The sequence below is a fragment of the Haliaeetus albicilla genome, chromosome W (assembly GCF_947461875.1).
Source record: "Haliaeetus albicilla chromosome W, bHalAlb1.1, whole genome shotgun sequence".
Taxonomy (NCBI): domain Eukaryota; kingdom Metazoa; phylum Chordata; class Aves; order Accipitriformes; family Accipitridae; genus Haliaeetus; species Haliaeetus albicilla.
The window spans coordinates 11,020,655-11,035,946 of record NC_091515.1 but is presented as its reverse complement, the minus strand read 5'-3'; the positions used below and the strand labels follow the sequence as shown (position 1 = coordinate 11,035,946).

Sequence of the window (15,292 nt, the reverse complement as noted above, 5' to 3'; positions counted from 1 at the left end):
ATTTTACTTCAAGATTAACATGTTTGGGTAGTTTATTTTGTTCACCTTTCACAATTGTAACTTAAATGTCTCATTAAATTTTACAGAGTTTTAATACACCAGTAATTTTTCTGCTGTGCAATCAATTTCCCAATTTCTGCCTTATTTAACATTGTTGCCAAGAGAAGCTGGCAGATTTGGAGAGTTGTCTTTTGACACATGTGAATTATCACTAATTTGCAGATTGAAGTACAGAAAGCATGGGGATTGGGGGGGGGGATTGTTTTTGGGGGGTTTTTTTTGTTTTTCATTCCAAGCATTCTGGTAAAACTTCTATGCTTTCTCTCAATGACTTACACTCAAGTCATGCTTTATGCATCTTCAGGACTCTCCATTTACTTTCAAAATAGGTAAACTTGCACAATTTTGTGAAACATAAGTGTTAGCAGTTATCGCCTGTTTGTGATAGTTTCAGGAAGGGAAAAGCCTACATTCACAGATAAAGGCAATACTGTCTTCATCTAAGTGCTGCTTTTTTCCTGTGGAGAACTATACTACTTTGTTTTGCATCAAAACTGTTGCTTTATTTTTCCAACTTTTCTTTAGAAACTGGAAAGTATGTGTTCCAGAGTGAATGTTACCACCAAATTCCCAGTTGGTAAACTCAGCCTTTCAGTGTTGTTAAGGGTTTTCCACTGAATCATTAAAGTTCAAATTAGGTTGCTGAATAATTATACTATTATTTGCAAGAAGTAGTGTGTGGTGTCCAGTTGCTGAAAGGGAACAGAGAAACTGAATTCTGCAAGAATTTCAGAAATGTTTATAGCTTTTTCTCTGGGAATATCTGGCAGTATGTAGAATTTACAGAGGAAATACTAGGCTTAATCTGATTCCAGCATTACTACTTCTTTATTCAAAATATACAGTGACATAGACATCATTAGTGGCTCTAGTACAGTCACACACCTATTATGGGAAAATGATGTTGAGTTGTTAGTCTCTGCATGGAGTTCACAAAATGATTCATGTGGATCCTATGCCAGCTAATTATAGATACAAGCTTATATGCTGTGATTCACTAGTATCTCACCCCATTCAACAAGTTAGCTTTCTACCAGTCTTACTTTTCACCCTTTTTTTATCACTGCCCAAGCATCTGTGTCAAGGAGTTTATATAAACTGTCAGATACCAAGTCTGACCCTCAACAAACCATGAATAGCTATGCTTAAACTAGATACCAGATTTTGCTTGCTGATCTCGTTTCTTCCACATGACTGAAAGAAGGTATGCTCAAGGTAGCTAGCTCCCCAAGCTTTGTATTATATATGCATGTATATGGGCACATATAATGCATGCATTCAAATAAAATCAGAAAATCAGCAGCTTTGCAATTGTTACTTGGGAAAAAACCCTATACTGGTCATTCCATTTATTGGCATGCTTACTATTATCAGCCAATTCATTCTTGCTGCATCAAATGATCATGTACTTTTACAGGAGATAGAGAAAAGGAGAAAAATTGAAGAAGCATACAAAAACGCTGTGACAGAACTGAAGAAAAAGTCCCACTTTGGAGGGCCAGACTATGAGGTACAAATTCTGCTTTTGAAATTTTTAAAAATGCTAAGGCTTTTAAAGATTGGTTTGTTTCTCAAAGGAGTGTGTGTGTGTGTGTAAATCAAGGTCTTTGGCTTTGGGAGAATTAACTCCATCTCAGCCAGACCCAATACAGCAAGTGTGTTCATGCCACTTTTCTTTTTCTGCCTTGGAAACTGAAACTGAATAAAGAATCTAAATCCTTAATTTTTTGAGAATAGAAGTCTGTCTTCACCTCAGGTTTCCATATTCTGCTTTTGTCTAAAGCATTTTGCTTACAGATATTTCTGCTGACTTTTCTATTACTTTTCTTGTACATTTGATACTGCTCATATGCAAGTTTTGTAGTCTTACTTTTTATTGAGTCAGCTGTATAGACATGTAATGCAAATATGAAAACCCTGACTGCAGAGGCAGTCCTAGAATCTTAAGTTTAACTCGAATTGATTTTTAACTTGTCACCGCCACTTGAAATGTGTTGATAAATTCAATGATTTTAGGTTCTGCTTCATCTGTTAAATTGCATGTTTTAGCAGCTTCCTCCTCAGTTTGGTTATTTAGTCAAATTTTAAGGCTCTTAAACTACCTTCTGAAGAATAATGTAAGCTAATGCACCTATAATACAGTTTGCATAATTTTTAAGAACTTGACCCTTTCATTTATGTTAATCAAGCAGGTTTCTACTTACAAATCATAGCCTGAGAAATAATACTGATATGTTGGGATATTTAAAAGATACTTGAGCTTAGGTTCTCCGTTGTGAGTGAGGCACTGTAAAAGAAAAAGATGGATAGGAAGTTGGACTTTGTCTACCTGGTTATGAACCCAGCTGTCTCCCAGATATCCCTGTTGTAAAGTAGGTTTTTGAAATTTGCTGGACCAGTTTGTTTTACAATACAGTAAAAGCAGTAAACCTAGTTTTCTTAAATTACCATTTTACTTAGTGGACACAAGTTTTTAATAGTTGACTCAACTCTACCTGCTCTTTATTGTTAAACTGTTCTTTCCAGGAATTTTCAATAGTGATCCCCAGGATTTTGTCTTGTCTTCTTGTGCTTTGAGCACATGTCTGAAATCCACCCTAAAGCACTGGAATACTTGGAAGGAGTCTGACTACACAATTACGTTAATATGTTTACTTTACTGACACACTAAACATTTTTAAGAGAAGATATGTGTTAATTAAAACCTAAATCTGATGTCAAAGCATGTTGACACTGTTACTCAGTCTTCAGTTTCCTGTTTTTTTTGCTTGTTTATAGAACTACCCCTAAATTGTAGTTAAAGGAAATAACTTCCTTTAACAAGTAGGGTTTTCAGATGAATTGTAATTTAAGAATATTGGTGAAAATATTTGAGGTCTATGGAAGAAATTTCCTTCTGTCAGTTATATGCATAATATATAAATATATATTTCTAATGTTAAACTTAAGTGGAGCTCTCGTGTCTCCAAGATTTTGAACTAGTTTTGTTTCTTATGCTCTAGGAGGGTCCTAATAGTCTGATTAATGAAGAAGAATTCTTTGATGCTGTTGAAGCTGCTCTCGATAGACAGGATAAAATGGAAGAACAGGTATCGATACTTGAAAAATGTGTTAATGATGGGCACTTCATGGAAGACTTCTGTGACTTACTGAGTCCTGGGGTGCATCTCCTGAAACTCTAGATATTTTATACTGACACTTATAGGTGGAATTCACTACTTAATATTTGTACAGTTAAATATCATTGCTTAACACTAATGTTGAGAAAGTGACTTCACAGCTTGCATAGAAAAGGATAGTATAAGTGTTAAGCTAATTGAATGTCTCTGGTTTCTAATTCCTAAATAGGTGTATTAGTCTTGTATAAAACTTATCTTTATATTTAACTGATGCCCTGTGCAAATAAGAATATCAAATACTGCAGCTATTTTTCAAAACCTAAGTATTGCTCTAAAATTTCTTTTGACTGTAGCAGTATGTGAAATAGGAAAGACATAGTTCTGTTGGTGTTTGTTTTTATTAAGAAATTGTGTAGGCTCTGGCTATTTCTCTAACTCATTTCTTGAATATACTTCAGTGACAAGGATCAAAAAGGGATAAAATGCATGTGATGAAATATATAGAATATGAGAACATATAGTAGTGTATAAAATGAGAGGGAATAACAAAGTGGTGCCTCCTTTGTCTTAAAAGGTTTTAAACTTATGAATATAGTTAATACAATGACTTGATTAAGAATTCTAAGACTTTCTAGTGGACATATAGTACCCAACAGAGTTTATCTATGTCGGGGTCTCTTAGCAGAAAGTAAAAGTTTTGAGTGACTGTTGTACTACTACACGGATACAACATCCTTAATGCTGCCAATCTATTTTGCTTAACCTGGAAATACACCTTGAAGTATAGATGAATGGATAATTCAGTCTCCAGGCCCATTCACTTCCTGAGAACTCCAGCAGGATGACAACTTCATGTCTGTCATGGACAGCATTAGTTGTTGTAGCCACTATATAGATTGAGGATGCCTCACTGTTTCATAGTCCACCCAGTAGCAGCTGACTACCAGTAATTAAACCTATTTTGTTGCAGTCCCAAAGTGAAAAGGTCAGATTACACTGGCCAACATCCTTACCTTCTGGAGATGAATATTCTGCTGTGGGGACTCATAGATTTGTCCAAAAGGTAAGATATTTCTCATGATCTCCTCTGAATAATGGGCTGACATATTTCTATATAATATTTTATGTGGAGAGGTAAGATTTTTTTATTATTATTTTATTAATTTTTTAGGTGTTTCTAGTATAACTTTCAATGGTTTACTCATTTTCAATTGAAGTAGCTGGAATAGAAAGACTGTTTTCTGTCTTGGCTAAAAAAATACCAATTTCAGTATCTAGAATACTCTGGACTTGTATCAAGCTTGTCAGAGATTATATTAAAGGAAAAAAAATCCCAACTTGCTAACCTCAGTGTTTTTAAGATACCTTCACCAAAATTCATTTAATTGATTAAAAAAAAAAAATTAAAAATCCAGTCTCTTGCATTAGGATCAGTTGACTTTTTTTAGTGTTACTGGAAACACTATGCTCTTCTTAGGGCTACACTGGGAGCACAATACATAATAGGTGCATGAAATCAGCGTTCACTGCTGTGCTTGCTGCTTATGGTGCTTTTGTTTTCCTTTTCTTCGTTATCTTGTGCTTGCAAGTTGGTAATGAATGCTCTGTTGTGCCTTTGTTCTGATTACTTGGTTTTTTCTTTGTCTGTCTCTGGTAGCCTTATAGTCGCTCTTCCTCCATGTCTTCCATTGATCTAGTCAGTGCCTCTGATGTTCACAGATTCAGCACCCAGGTACTGTATTAATGTGTAGAGTGGGGGTTGCATATCTTTGCTGTATTTCATCCTCTTCTCTAGAACTTGGGTTTTTTGTTACATAAATCACTGCTTGCTTTAAACTAGTATGTTGAGACCAAAAAAAAAAAAAGAGTTCTCTATTCCTATACTAAATTATTGTCTTTTTACATTCTGCTTGCATGCATATCACTTGTGCAGAGGCCCAAATCTTGTGAAACTGATTGATTTCAGTAGCTTTAATAAAAATGCCTACAACTTGAAAATTTTGCATTTCTGATTATAATAAAAATAATAAAATAACACCTGTTTTGTGGGGGCTGGAGATGGTCTTTGCTTCAAATTGAATAGTTTTTCTTGCTTTTAAATCAAAGGTTTAATTTTTTCTTTAAAATTTGTTTGTCACTTGTAATAACACTAAGATACTAAATGTTAAGGTTCTCTATTATCATTTTTACCTCTACAACTAGTTTTATTACTGAAAGGTCATAAAGTATGTTGTTAACAAATGAGATTGTGGGTATGAGAATTTTTACTGAAGAGTTCAAATATATTCAATTATTCTTCAGAAAATGTCTGACATCCTGAATATGTGAATGTAGTCGTGGTGACATATTCCAGTAACGTACAAAATTACTCTAGGTGCTTGCTCTGAAGATCATAGTTTAGAGTTGAATTAGATAAATGAGTACATGTGTTTGGTCTTTATTCCCCCAAAAAATCCATTCAGACATAGCATTCATGCCATTAGTTTCCTTCTGCTGTGGTCCATATATGATTGTGAATATGGGGCTCCCTTCTGGGATCTGTTGTTTTGGGTTTTGTTTGTTTGTTTTTTCAATTATGAACTAACACTACAAACAGCCTGCTTTTTCAAATAGAAGGAATGGATTTTCTTTTGATTACCAGAGCCTGGAATCATACTACCTGCAGACCTTGCCACAGCTTTGTGAGCAGAACCCTAACATTTAAGGACTTGCTTATTGGACTGAAATCCCAACACTTGCATTAACCTATTGCAGTCAGTTAATTTCTGGAATTTGAACTTATCGCAAGGGGAAAAAGTATGCAGGTCATATTGCACAACACTGATAGGCTCATCTACTGGTACTCCAGTAGTCACATTAGTAATTCAAGTTTGGTTTTGTTTGGGGGGAGGGGGGAAATCAAGTAATAGAAAGCAAGTTTGATTCCAAAGATAGAATTGATTGTCTATCAGGCTATGGGGTACATGGCCAGTTCAATGTAAGGGAAAATCATAGTCACTAAAATATGCGAACCTTCTCATTTTCATCTCTTATGCCTGTGATAACATTTGTGGATCCATATGGTAAACCTGATGTTGTGGTTTAACCGCAGCCAGCAACTAAGCACCACGCAGCCGCTCACTCACTTCCCCCCCACCCAGTGGGATGGGGGAGAAAATCGGGGGGGAAAAAAAAAGTAAAACTCGTGGGTTGAGATAAGAACAGTTTAATAAAACAGAAAGGAAGAAAAGAATAATTATAATAATAAAAATAATAAAATGACAATAATAATAATAATAATAATAAAAGAATTGGAATATACAAAACAAGTGATGCACAATGCAATTGCTCACCACTCGCTGACCAATGCCCAGTTAGTCTCCAAGCAGCTATCTGCCCCCCCGGCCAACTCCCCCCAGTTTATATACTAGGCATGACATCATATGTTATGGAATACCCCTTTGGCCACTTTGGGTCAGCTGTCCTGGCTGTGTCCCCTCCCAACTTCTTGTGCCCCTCCAGCCTTCTTGCTGGCTGGGCATGAGAAGCTGAAAAATCCTTGATTTAGTCTAAATGCTACTTAGCAACAACTGAAAACATCAGTGTGTTATCAACATTATTCTCATCCTAAATCCAAAACACAACACTATGCCAGCTACTAGGAAGAAAATTAACTCTATCCCAGCTGAAACCAGGACAACCTTATTAATAGGAAATTGGCCTCTGTCCCCAGGCTGAGGATTTGGCTTTTGGAAAGGCAAGTTAATATCTTGATTCTCAATAAATGGGACTTGTTTCTAGACTTCATTCATACCAAGGGAATTTTGGTATTAGTAAAAAGTCAAGTAGAAACTTGCAGCTTTGTTTTTAAGATTGAGAAGTATAAACATGTATTGTGATGGGAGCTGGTTCTTCAGTGTGCCTTCAGAAAGGCATTGATTTGTCTCTGCCAGTTGAGTGGGAGGTTGTGGGCTTAAAACGCTGTAGATTCTTTGCAGATCACTTTCTCCTCTGTTAAAGGACTATCAGATTTTAAAATAGATTGGGCTGTTCTGAGGGCCTTTTAAGTGAAGAACTGCCCACTTAATGTTCAGGTCAAGGCTGCATGTGATAGAGGTTGCAAGTATTTTTCAGACCATTCCTATAGTCTGCCAGGAACCCAGAGGTAATAGTGTGGCCTCCCCAGTGGGAAGGAAGCTGTGAATCTTGACTCTACCTAATGTGGTACCTGAAATAGGTGCAGGCTGACAGACAGCAACCAGCAGGTAGATCACAGTTTGGACAGGTAGTATGCACAAGGCAGTTGTAGGCACTGCAATTACTTGGTGAAGTACAAGTAATTGCTTGTTAGAGAAAAACAGCATTCACTCTCCTCTGAAAGCTGCAATGATGATACCTCTCCTTCCCCAAACCTAAGGGGAAACTGTCTGAAAGATGTTGTATTAGCAGGAATGAAACTTTATCGGGAGAGAGAGGGAGAGAACCAAACTAAAAATGCCTTTCAAGTTTTCAAAGTAAGTCAGGGGGCTAAATGCTGAACAATTCCAAAGGCCTTAAACTGTTTAGATTGCACTCCTGTGGATGCCTCATTCTCTTCTTTCTTTGCTATTCCCCTCCTCCCTCTGCATTTAGCATAAAGCAAAAAGCAGCAAAATACAAAACAAACATATAAAAGCCAGCTTTGTCCTTAATAGATTAGGAGCTAGGGGAGAAGAGAGATAGGGACCTTGAAAGTGTTGCAGATAAAGGTTGGGAGCATGGCGAGAATTCCTTTCTGAAAGAAGTGTGACCTAGAGCTAGTAAATTGAATATTTAAATAGCCCACATTCTTACCTGGCTTGGCTTGTACTGTCATTGTGTCACTGGAAAAAAATAATTAGAAGAATATTTTTAGGAAACCTATTAGTAAGTGGCAGGGAAAGATAGCCTTGTCTAAAAGCAGAAACACAAATCTTGCAGGTGTTTATAGTTCATTATAACTAAAAAAAAAAAATCAAAGAAAACCCCCAAAACTGGACTGATAACTTGTGTTTCTGTAGAGAATTCTATAGTTAAAATAAGATAAAGTAGAATTTCTATTGAAAGGATTTTATTTTTATGTTGTACTTTCAGGATTTTGACTTGATTCAATTACTTTTTTTCTTCCTGGTCTTAAGTGTATTGCCTAAAGAGTACGTTGTACAAACAAAATTACTGCTTTAAATTAAAAGTAAATAACATCTTTCAATTCTATATCATATCAGAAAAAGGTCATTAAGTATTCTTTAATTTTGCTTTATACTTGTACTACTTGCTCAGTTATGTTTTATAGGTTATGAAGCCTAGTGTGCATATAAAATATTTTTGTAAGTTGTGCAAAAACCACTTATAGGTTCAGGCTATTAATCTTGTGATTGTACACTTAGACTAATCTGTATGTTGGTCAGTTGACTAACCTTTGCTTGCAGTGCTTTTCCTTTTTAAAAAAATTATTTCTAGTAATTCAGGAAAATACATGGAATTATTTGCTGTGATGAGTTTTAGTAGTCGCCTACCTTTTAGGCAGAAAAAGTTATTAAACTGTTTCCAGCACTTGTAAACATTACACAGCAATGGATACTTTATATTTTTGTCTCTATTTTTATTTGGGGGAGAGTGGGATTTGGAAATGGGGGGGATGGACACAAAAGAAACAGAATAAGACTGTAGATTTAAAATAAAAATCCATTTCCTGTCCCACCACCCATTTTCATGCACATTATTTGGAACCAAAAAAAAAAAAAAAGATATTCACATAGCTTGATAAAAATGAATCAAATATTTGGCCTTTAAGAAAAGCACACAACTGTCTAGCTAAGTAATTTTTAAATGAGTATTTTATAATAGTGGAGTCTCTGCATCATTGTAATTTTTTGCAATGTAAGCATTTCTGTTCTGTTTTTCTAGCTGGCAACTGTGCAAAGATGCCAATGAAACAGAATGGGCATGCTTTGCTCATGACTGTTTCTTTCACTGCTGTTTCAATATGACTTTTGATATGCATTCACTTTTTTAGAGCTTGTCTGTCTCTTTCCCCCTCCATCCCATTTTTCAGCTTTTTAAATGCTTTTCAGTGAATATTGGCTTTCAAGTCTTACAATGCATTATAATTCTATTTGGAGATACCTGAAGTAATTTCCTACATGCTGAAATAAAACTGTCTTAGGTAGAAATAGTGAGTTTTGACAGTTTAGAGGTGCAAAGGAAGGATAGGGAAGTACCCAGAAAGAATGAACTTGGAATTTGAATCAAGATTTTGGCTTTTGTTTCTGAAGGCCAGAAGTATCTGCTTGTTCTTAACCTGTGATAGAAGGTTCTATTGTCCAAGTTCAGCTCCTGCACAGGATTTGAAGTATTGACTTGTGGCTTCCAATACTGTACAGTCTCCTACCCAAGAAGATGGAAGGAATGACTTTAAAATGTGTATTTTTTCCTTTAAAGGTGGAAGAGATGGTACAAAACCATATGACATATTCCTTGCAAGATGTAGGAGGAGATGCCAATTGGCAGCTAGTGGTAGAAGAAGGAGAAATGAAGGTAAGCATTTGGGTTTTTGCTTAATTGATATAAGATGATATGCTGTGAAGACAGATATTTTTATTCTCTTTGAATACTATCACTCAGCAAGTTATGCTGTTAAAACTTCTCCCTGAGAATAGCATTGTTTAAGTTAAGACTGGAGTCCACAAGAGCTGCATCTTCTAATATATTTATTCATGCAAAATCTTATGCAACTCCTGCAATAGCTTTGTCTTTGCAGATTCTTTTCTCATTTTCTCCTACTTAAAACTTGGTATCAAAATGGTGTGTAAATTCAATATATGAAAATGTTATATGGTAGCAAGTTACTGTCGGCTACTCCACTGTGCTTGTATGCATTCTTGTGCATAGTGATGAATAAGGTAGCTTAATCATTTTTGGAGTAGAGATTCTCAAAATACTGGTATTTTAATGTGAAGTGCCATGCAAGAACATCTGCATTGGTAGTTACCAGAGAACACTGACATGGCAAATTAATTATTCATGTGTTAGTAGTCTTCCAGGTAAGTTTTTATCAGAGCTGATAAAACTTTAAACAATGAAAACATGAACAGTTTTGACAATTTCTGTTCTGCATTTCTTTCTTTGTATTTGGCCATAGGTGTACAGAAGAGAGGTGGAAGAGAATGGAATAGTTTTAGATCCTTTGAAAGCAACACATGCTGTTAAAGGGGTAACAGGGCATGAAGTTTGCCACTACTTCTGGAATGTCGATGTTCGTAATGACTGGGAAAGTAAGGAATCAGTTCTTAAGTTTTGCATGTTTATCAGCAAGCATATTGTTTATAACGTTGACCTAATATCTGTGCTTGTTTACTGATGGATTATATTTTTCCCCTCTTTTAGCAACAATCGAAAATTTCCATGTTGTAGAAAATTTAGCTGATAATGCAATCATCATTTACCAGATGCATAAGGTAATAACACTTCACCTGTATACAGACCTTAATGAGACAGTCTGGGGCATATGTGTTCTGATCTATTCTGAAATACTTTAACGTCTTAACAACTTAAAATACTTTTCAAAACAACAGTTCAGAACAAGTTCTCTATTAAACTGCAACTTTGTCAATTTTTCAAACTTGGCTTGATAGCATAATTGGTTGTGTATGTGTCTGATAGAGCTTGTAATAACAAATGAGGACTGTTTTTAATCTCTTAAGTATATAACTGCCAGCAAGGCAAGGGTCATCTAAAGCAAACTGAAGCAATAAATAGACACTGACTACAAGGAAGAAACCCATACCACTGTATCATATGTTTTGTTGCAATAATTCAAGCTATTGTTGACCACAATTAGTTGACATATGCATTTGCATTCTGAGGTGGTATAATTGCTGGTACAACATTTGTTCTTTTAACTTCATTATGGTTTTTTTACCCCAACCAGTTCTGATGTAGCTTTACTAAAACGTTCATTTGATTTATAACCCAATAACTGTAACCTAACAGGTTCCAAAAAAATGGGAATGAAGTGTACAAATTCATCTTTAATCTCGCATGATTCTGAGTATTAGTATACTCAAATATTAAAACAATTTTTTTTCTTTTTTTTTTTTTTTTTTTACAATTTTACTAGTAATGCGGTTACCTTAAAACTTCCATAACAGCAGACTCTGATTTTTGAATAAGGCAGTTGTGTGAACTGTATAGTGTTGTGGTAAAAGCTAGACTTTTTTCCCCTATTGAGTGTCAGGAAAATGGCTTCTGTATAGTTTCACTTTATCAGACACTTTGCTTCTGAAACTTTCTCTTAGATAATATCAGTTTACCGTATCTGTCTCACTAAAGTAGTAGCTTCTTGAAATATTTGTTATAAATATTTCTTGCTCTCTTTTTTTCTCTCTCTCTCCATATTTATGGAGACATAAATAACTGTAGATGCATCTATTTATACTTAACCACTAGTTCAGTTTATAGCTTACAAGTATTAACTAAAATGTAAACCTGAGGTTGAGAGAACAGAAGGGGAAGTGCCTCTTCCTGGTTGTCTACTGAAAAAGTCATTGCAGCTTGGCTCCCTACCTTTCAAAGGCCTTAAAATTTGCTTTAACTTTTTTTAAATTAAATGTAGCCATATAACCTGATACACATCTGTACAACACCTATGTTCTGTCTCAGTTTTGAAAATTGCATGAAATTACTAACTTGAAGAAACTTTTTAACGTAAATGACTGACCTGTTTTGCCTTGTTTGTTTTTTTCCTTTATCTAAGGATAGTAAGTATTTAATTTGCAAAAGTGGAAAAGCTTATATTCAGGTGTTTCTCTGCAGAGGGTGTGGCCAGCTTCTCAAAGGGATGTGCTGTATTTGTCTGCCATCAGAAGGATACCAGCATTCAGTGAAAACGATCCTGAAACATGGATTGTGTGCAATTTCTCTGTGGAACATGACAGTGCTCCTGTAAGTGTTATTTTCATTCTATCAAGTTCTGCTTTTAAGATACCATTTTTCTATTATGTGGTGACTGTATTGCAATACTAGTGTAAGGTGGGGGTGTGAGAGACTGAAAGAGTTAATGTCTCAAACATTGTGGTGGGGCAAGTTCTGCATAACAGCAAACCCTGCATAACAACGAACTACAGGTGAGAAGCCGATCAAGCACAGATCAGCATAGGACATCAGCAACAGGACAGGGAGGGCATGCCGGAGGATGCAGATGCGCAGCTCCATGTTCTGATATGCTGAGCAGGGCAGCTCACCATGTATGGCCAAAGATCAAACAATGGTCATGTCTGCAGGGAAGGGGAAGTTACTCCCCAAACGACCCCCAAGCCCACCAACCCATTTCCCGAAGGTTCTGAAAGCACAAACCGCGCATGACACCTAATTAGCCTAATGAGTTCGAGTGCCCCCCCAAAGGAGGGGCAAGGAGATGATAAAAGGACACAAACTGAAGCCCCACACGTGCGCGCCCACTGGAACTGGACCTCTAGGCTGGCTGGACCAACGCTGGACCCAGAACTGGTGAAATCTCTCTCTCTTCCTTTCTCTTTTCTTTTCCTCTTTCTCTCTCTGTCTTGCTCTCTCTTTCTCTCTCCTTTTCCACAATCCCTACATCTCATCCTTTTAAGACATAAAACTGTTGACCAGGTCTGGGACTAGGAGTGGATCCAGCTGCCCCTAGGCTCTTCTCTGAGAAGGAGTCTAGAAAGCAAGGGGGTCCACTCTGAACCTCGTGACTCAACAAGAGGGCTCTCCTTATTCCCTGAATTGATGTATATGTGGTTACCACGGATTACACGGTTTACTGAGGTAGTTTCATGCCAATTCCTGTTGTGAGAAACCTCGCCACCTACTGTTACGCCTTCCAAGTTCAGGCTGCTTCTGCCATGAATAAAATGTTTAACTGATCGTTTGGTGTCGTTTCACCTTAATTTAGCCCGAGGGAATTCTGAACTCACCAGGACCGCTCCGTGGTCTGTCCAGCACGGGTCGTGACAGGGCAGTATGCAAAAATACAGTTTGTTTCAACTCGATGATACAATGATCTGATGAAGGCATTTTGAGCCAAAAGCTTTCTTACGTTATCTCAACAGTTGGCAGATCTAAGGTGTTGCAGAAAAATGGAAGCAAAATTTCTGGAGATGTGAAAACATTTTAAGGAATTGAGGTTACTTCATATGGAATCAAATCAATAACTCTTCAGTATTGTCAGATATGGGAATAGGCTTGTATAACTGTAGATATGGAATCTGTTAAACCTCCAGCTTACACAGTTCTGCCTTGGTTCTGTTAGATAATAGCAATGATTGTTTCCTTTGGAGTGTTTCTGTGCTGATTGCTATGCCATTGCCTGCTTACAAGGGAAAAGTTACTAACTGATATTTGTAAATGCTGATGCGTTATTCTTTAGATGTTTCCTTACTTATCACAATAATTGAAATAATTCACTGTATTAAACAGAAACTTGAGATTCAGGCATTTCAGTTTAACTCTTTCCCTATTCACCATGTACCTTTCATTTCATTCACATTCATGTTACATCCATGTAGTGCTAGAATGCAAACTCCCCAAAACACAACTTTTGGAGTGTCTTAATCTTTATACTAAATTAAAATGTTAGCAGTCAATTATGTTGAAATAACCTTAGTTTTAAGCTTACAATTGTTTCTTTTTTTTTTTTTTTTTTTGGTAGCTGAATAATCGCTGTGTCCGTGCCAAAATAAATATTGCTATGATTTGTCAGACGTTAGTAAGCCCACCAGAAGGGAACAAGGAAATAAGCAGGGACAATATCCTATGCAAGATTACATATGTAGCTAATGGTAAGTCTAAAATTTTTCAGTATGACATTCATGATATATGCTAATTCTGGGGAGCTGAATACTGGCAAAAAAAGGTTGATGCAGTTTTCTGTTAAATTTATATATAGGATCACACTTGTGGTCCTCATGGTCAAAAAGACTCGAATTAATGTACTACATCAATCAGTGAATGGGATCTTTCATTGTGTGGCATTCTGGGAGGAATAAATTAAAGTAATGTATAGCTCAGTCCTAAGTACAGAACCTTGGGGTGGAGGGGGGTGGGCAGAAGAAATGTCTGCAACTGGGATGACTTGGCATAAGCTTTTAATTTCAGTAATAGTCTGTTTTTTTTATTCATGTATTGCTGCCAATTTTTTCCCCCTATTCATCTTGTTAGGCTGAAAAGCTGCTGATAGTAAAGATACAGTTCTTACTCTCGGTATTAAGGAGGGACAAATAAATTTTGTATGAGGATGTTTGCAAGCTGTATAATCTAGTCTACATATTTTAAATTTTTTTTAACTGGTAGAATCTTTGGTATTGACTGCAAAGTTAGCAAATCCAAACTGTATTGTTATTGTACCCAGTATTTAGCAGTGTATTATAGTATTGGAACCACATACCTATTAGCTCCTTTCCTGCAGCTACAAAACACTTTGAGTATCTCACCTGCTTATTATTTTTGACCACCTATTACAATGCTTACTAAAGAATCAAAGTGAAAAATGGGTTCAGTAAATCTTTGCTGTATAGGAGTGATGCAACTTGTATTAAATCCTGTACAAATAATACTATATGATGTTAAACTCTGGGGTAAGCTGCTTTGTTTCTTGTTTAGAAGTTTCCCAATTATTTAAAAAATACATTTTCATTGACAAATTCTGAACTGTGATTATATGGGAAGTGGCAGCTTTTTCAGCAAAGTACTTGACCTGTGAATTTAAGCATATTTTAGAATCAGTTCAAATTTTGTTTAAAGTGCTTTAAAAATAATTTGTAAGACATTGGCTATCTAGCAATTCTGCAGGCAAATGCAGCAGTTATTGAAAAGTTAAGACTGACTTCTATTTTCTTTGAAATAAGAAGTAACTTGAGTCTCTGTTGTTTCTTGGAAGTACTTAAAGAATATCATCTTTCATTTGGGCATTCCCCAAAGACAACACATCATGTTTAATGTTTTCTAAATAGTGACATCATAGAACTGGACTGAATTAGAGTATTAAGCGTAGAAAGTGCTGCAATACAAGCTGTAAGGGTGTATATTCTGCTGATTATTCTTTCCTGTTACTTCAGAAAGAGTTGCAGGGATACAAACTTAAATTTTCT

General features: G+C 36.1%; 1 protein-coding gene across 5 annotated transcripts in view; it reads left to right on the top strand.

Annotated features, from left to right (window-relative positions):
- The window catches only part of LOC138683276 (ceramide transfer protein-like), a 138,076-nt gene that overhangs the window by 119,719 nt on the left and 3,065 nt on the right, over positions 1 to 15,292 (top strand). For 3 of the 5 annotated variants that reach the window (XM_069774856.1, XM_069774855.1, XM_069774859.1), the window contains 9 exons: positions 1,478 to 1,570; positions 3,063 to 3,149; positions 4,150 to 4,242; positions 4,837 to 4,911; positions 9,618 to 9,713; positions 10,318 to 10,450; positions 10,563 to 10,633; positions 11,991 to 12,119; positions 13,855 to 13,984. In XM_069774856.1, the coding sequence (XP_069630957.1) occupies positions 1,478 to 1,570; positions 3,063 to 3,149; positions 4,150 to 4,242; positions 4,837 to 4,911; positions 9,618 to 9,713; positions 10,318 to 10,450; positions 10,563 to 10,633; positions 11,991 to 12,119; positions 13,855 to 13,984 (907 nt within the window). The remainder of the gene's footprint in view (positions 1 to 1,477; positions 1,571 to 3,062; positions 3,150 to 4,149; positions 4,243 to 4,836; positions 4,912 to 9,617; positions 9,714 to 10,317; positions 10,451 to 10,562; positions 10,634 to 11,990; positions 12,120 to 13,854; positions 13,985 to 15,292) is intronic. The other 2 variants (XM_069774857.1, XM_069774858.1) reach the window with 1 other exon arrangement.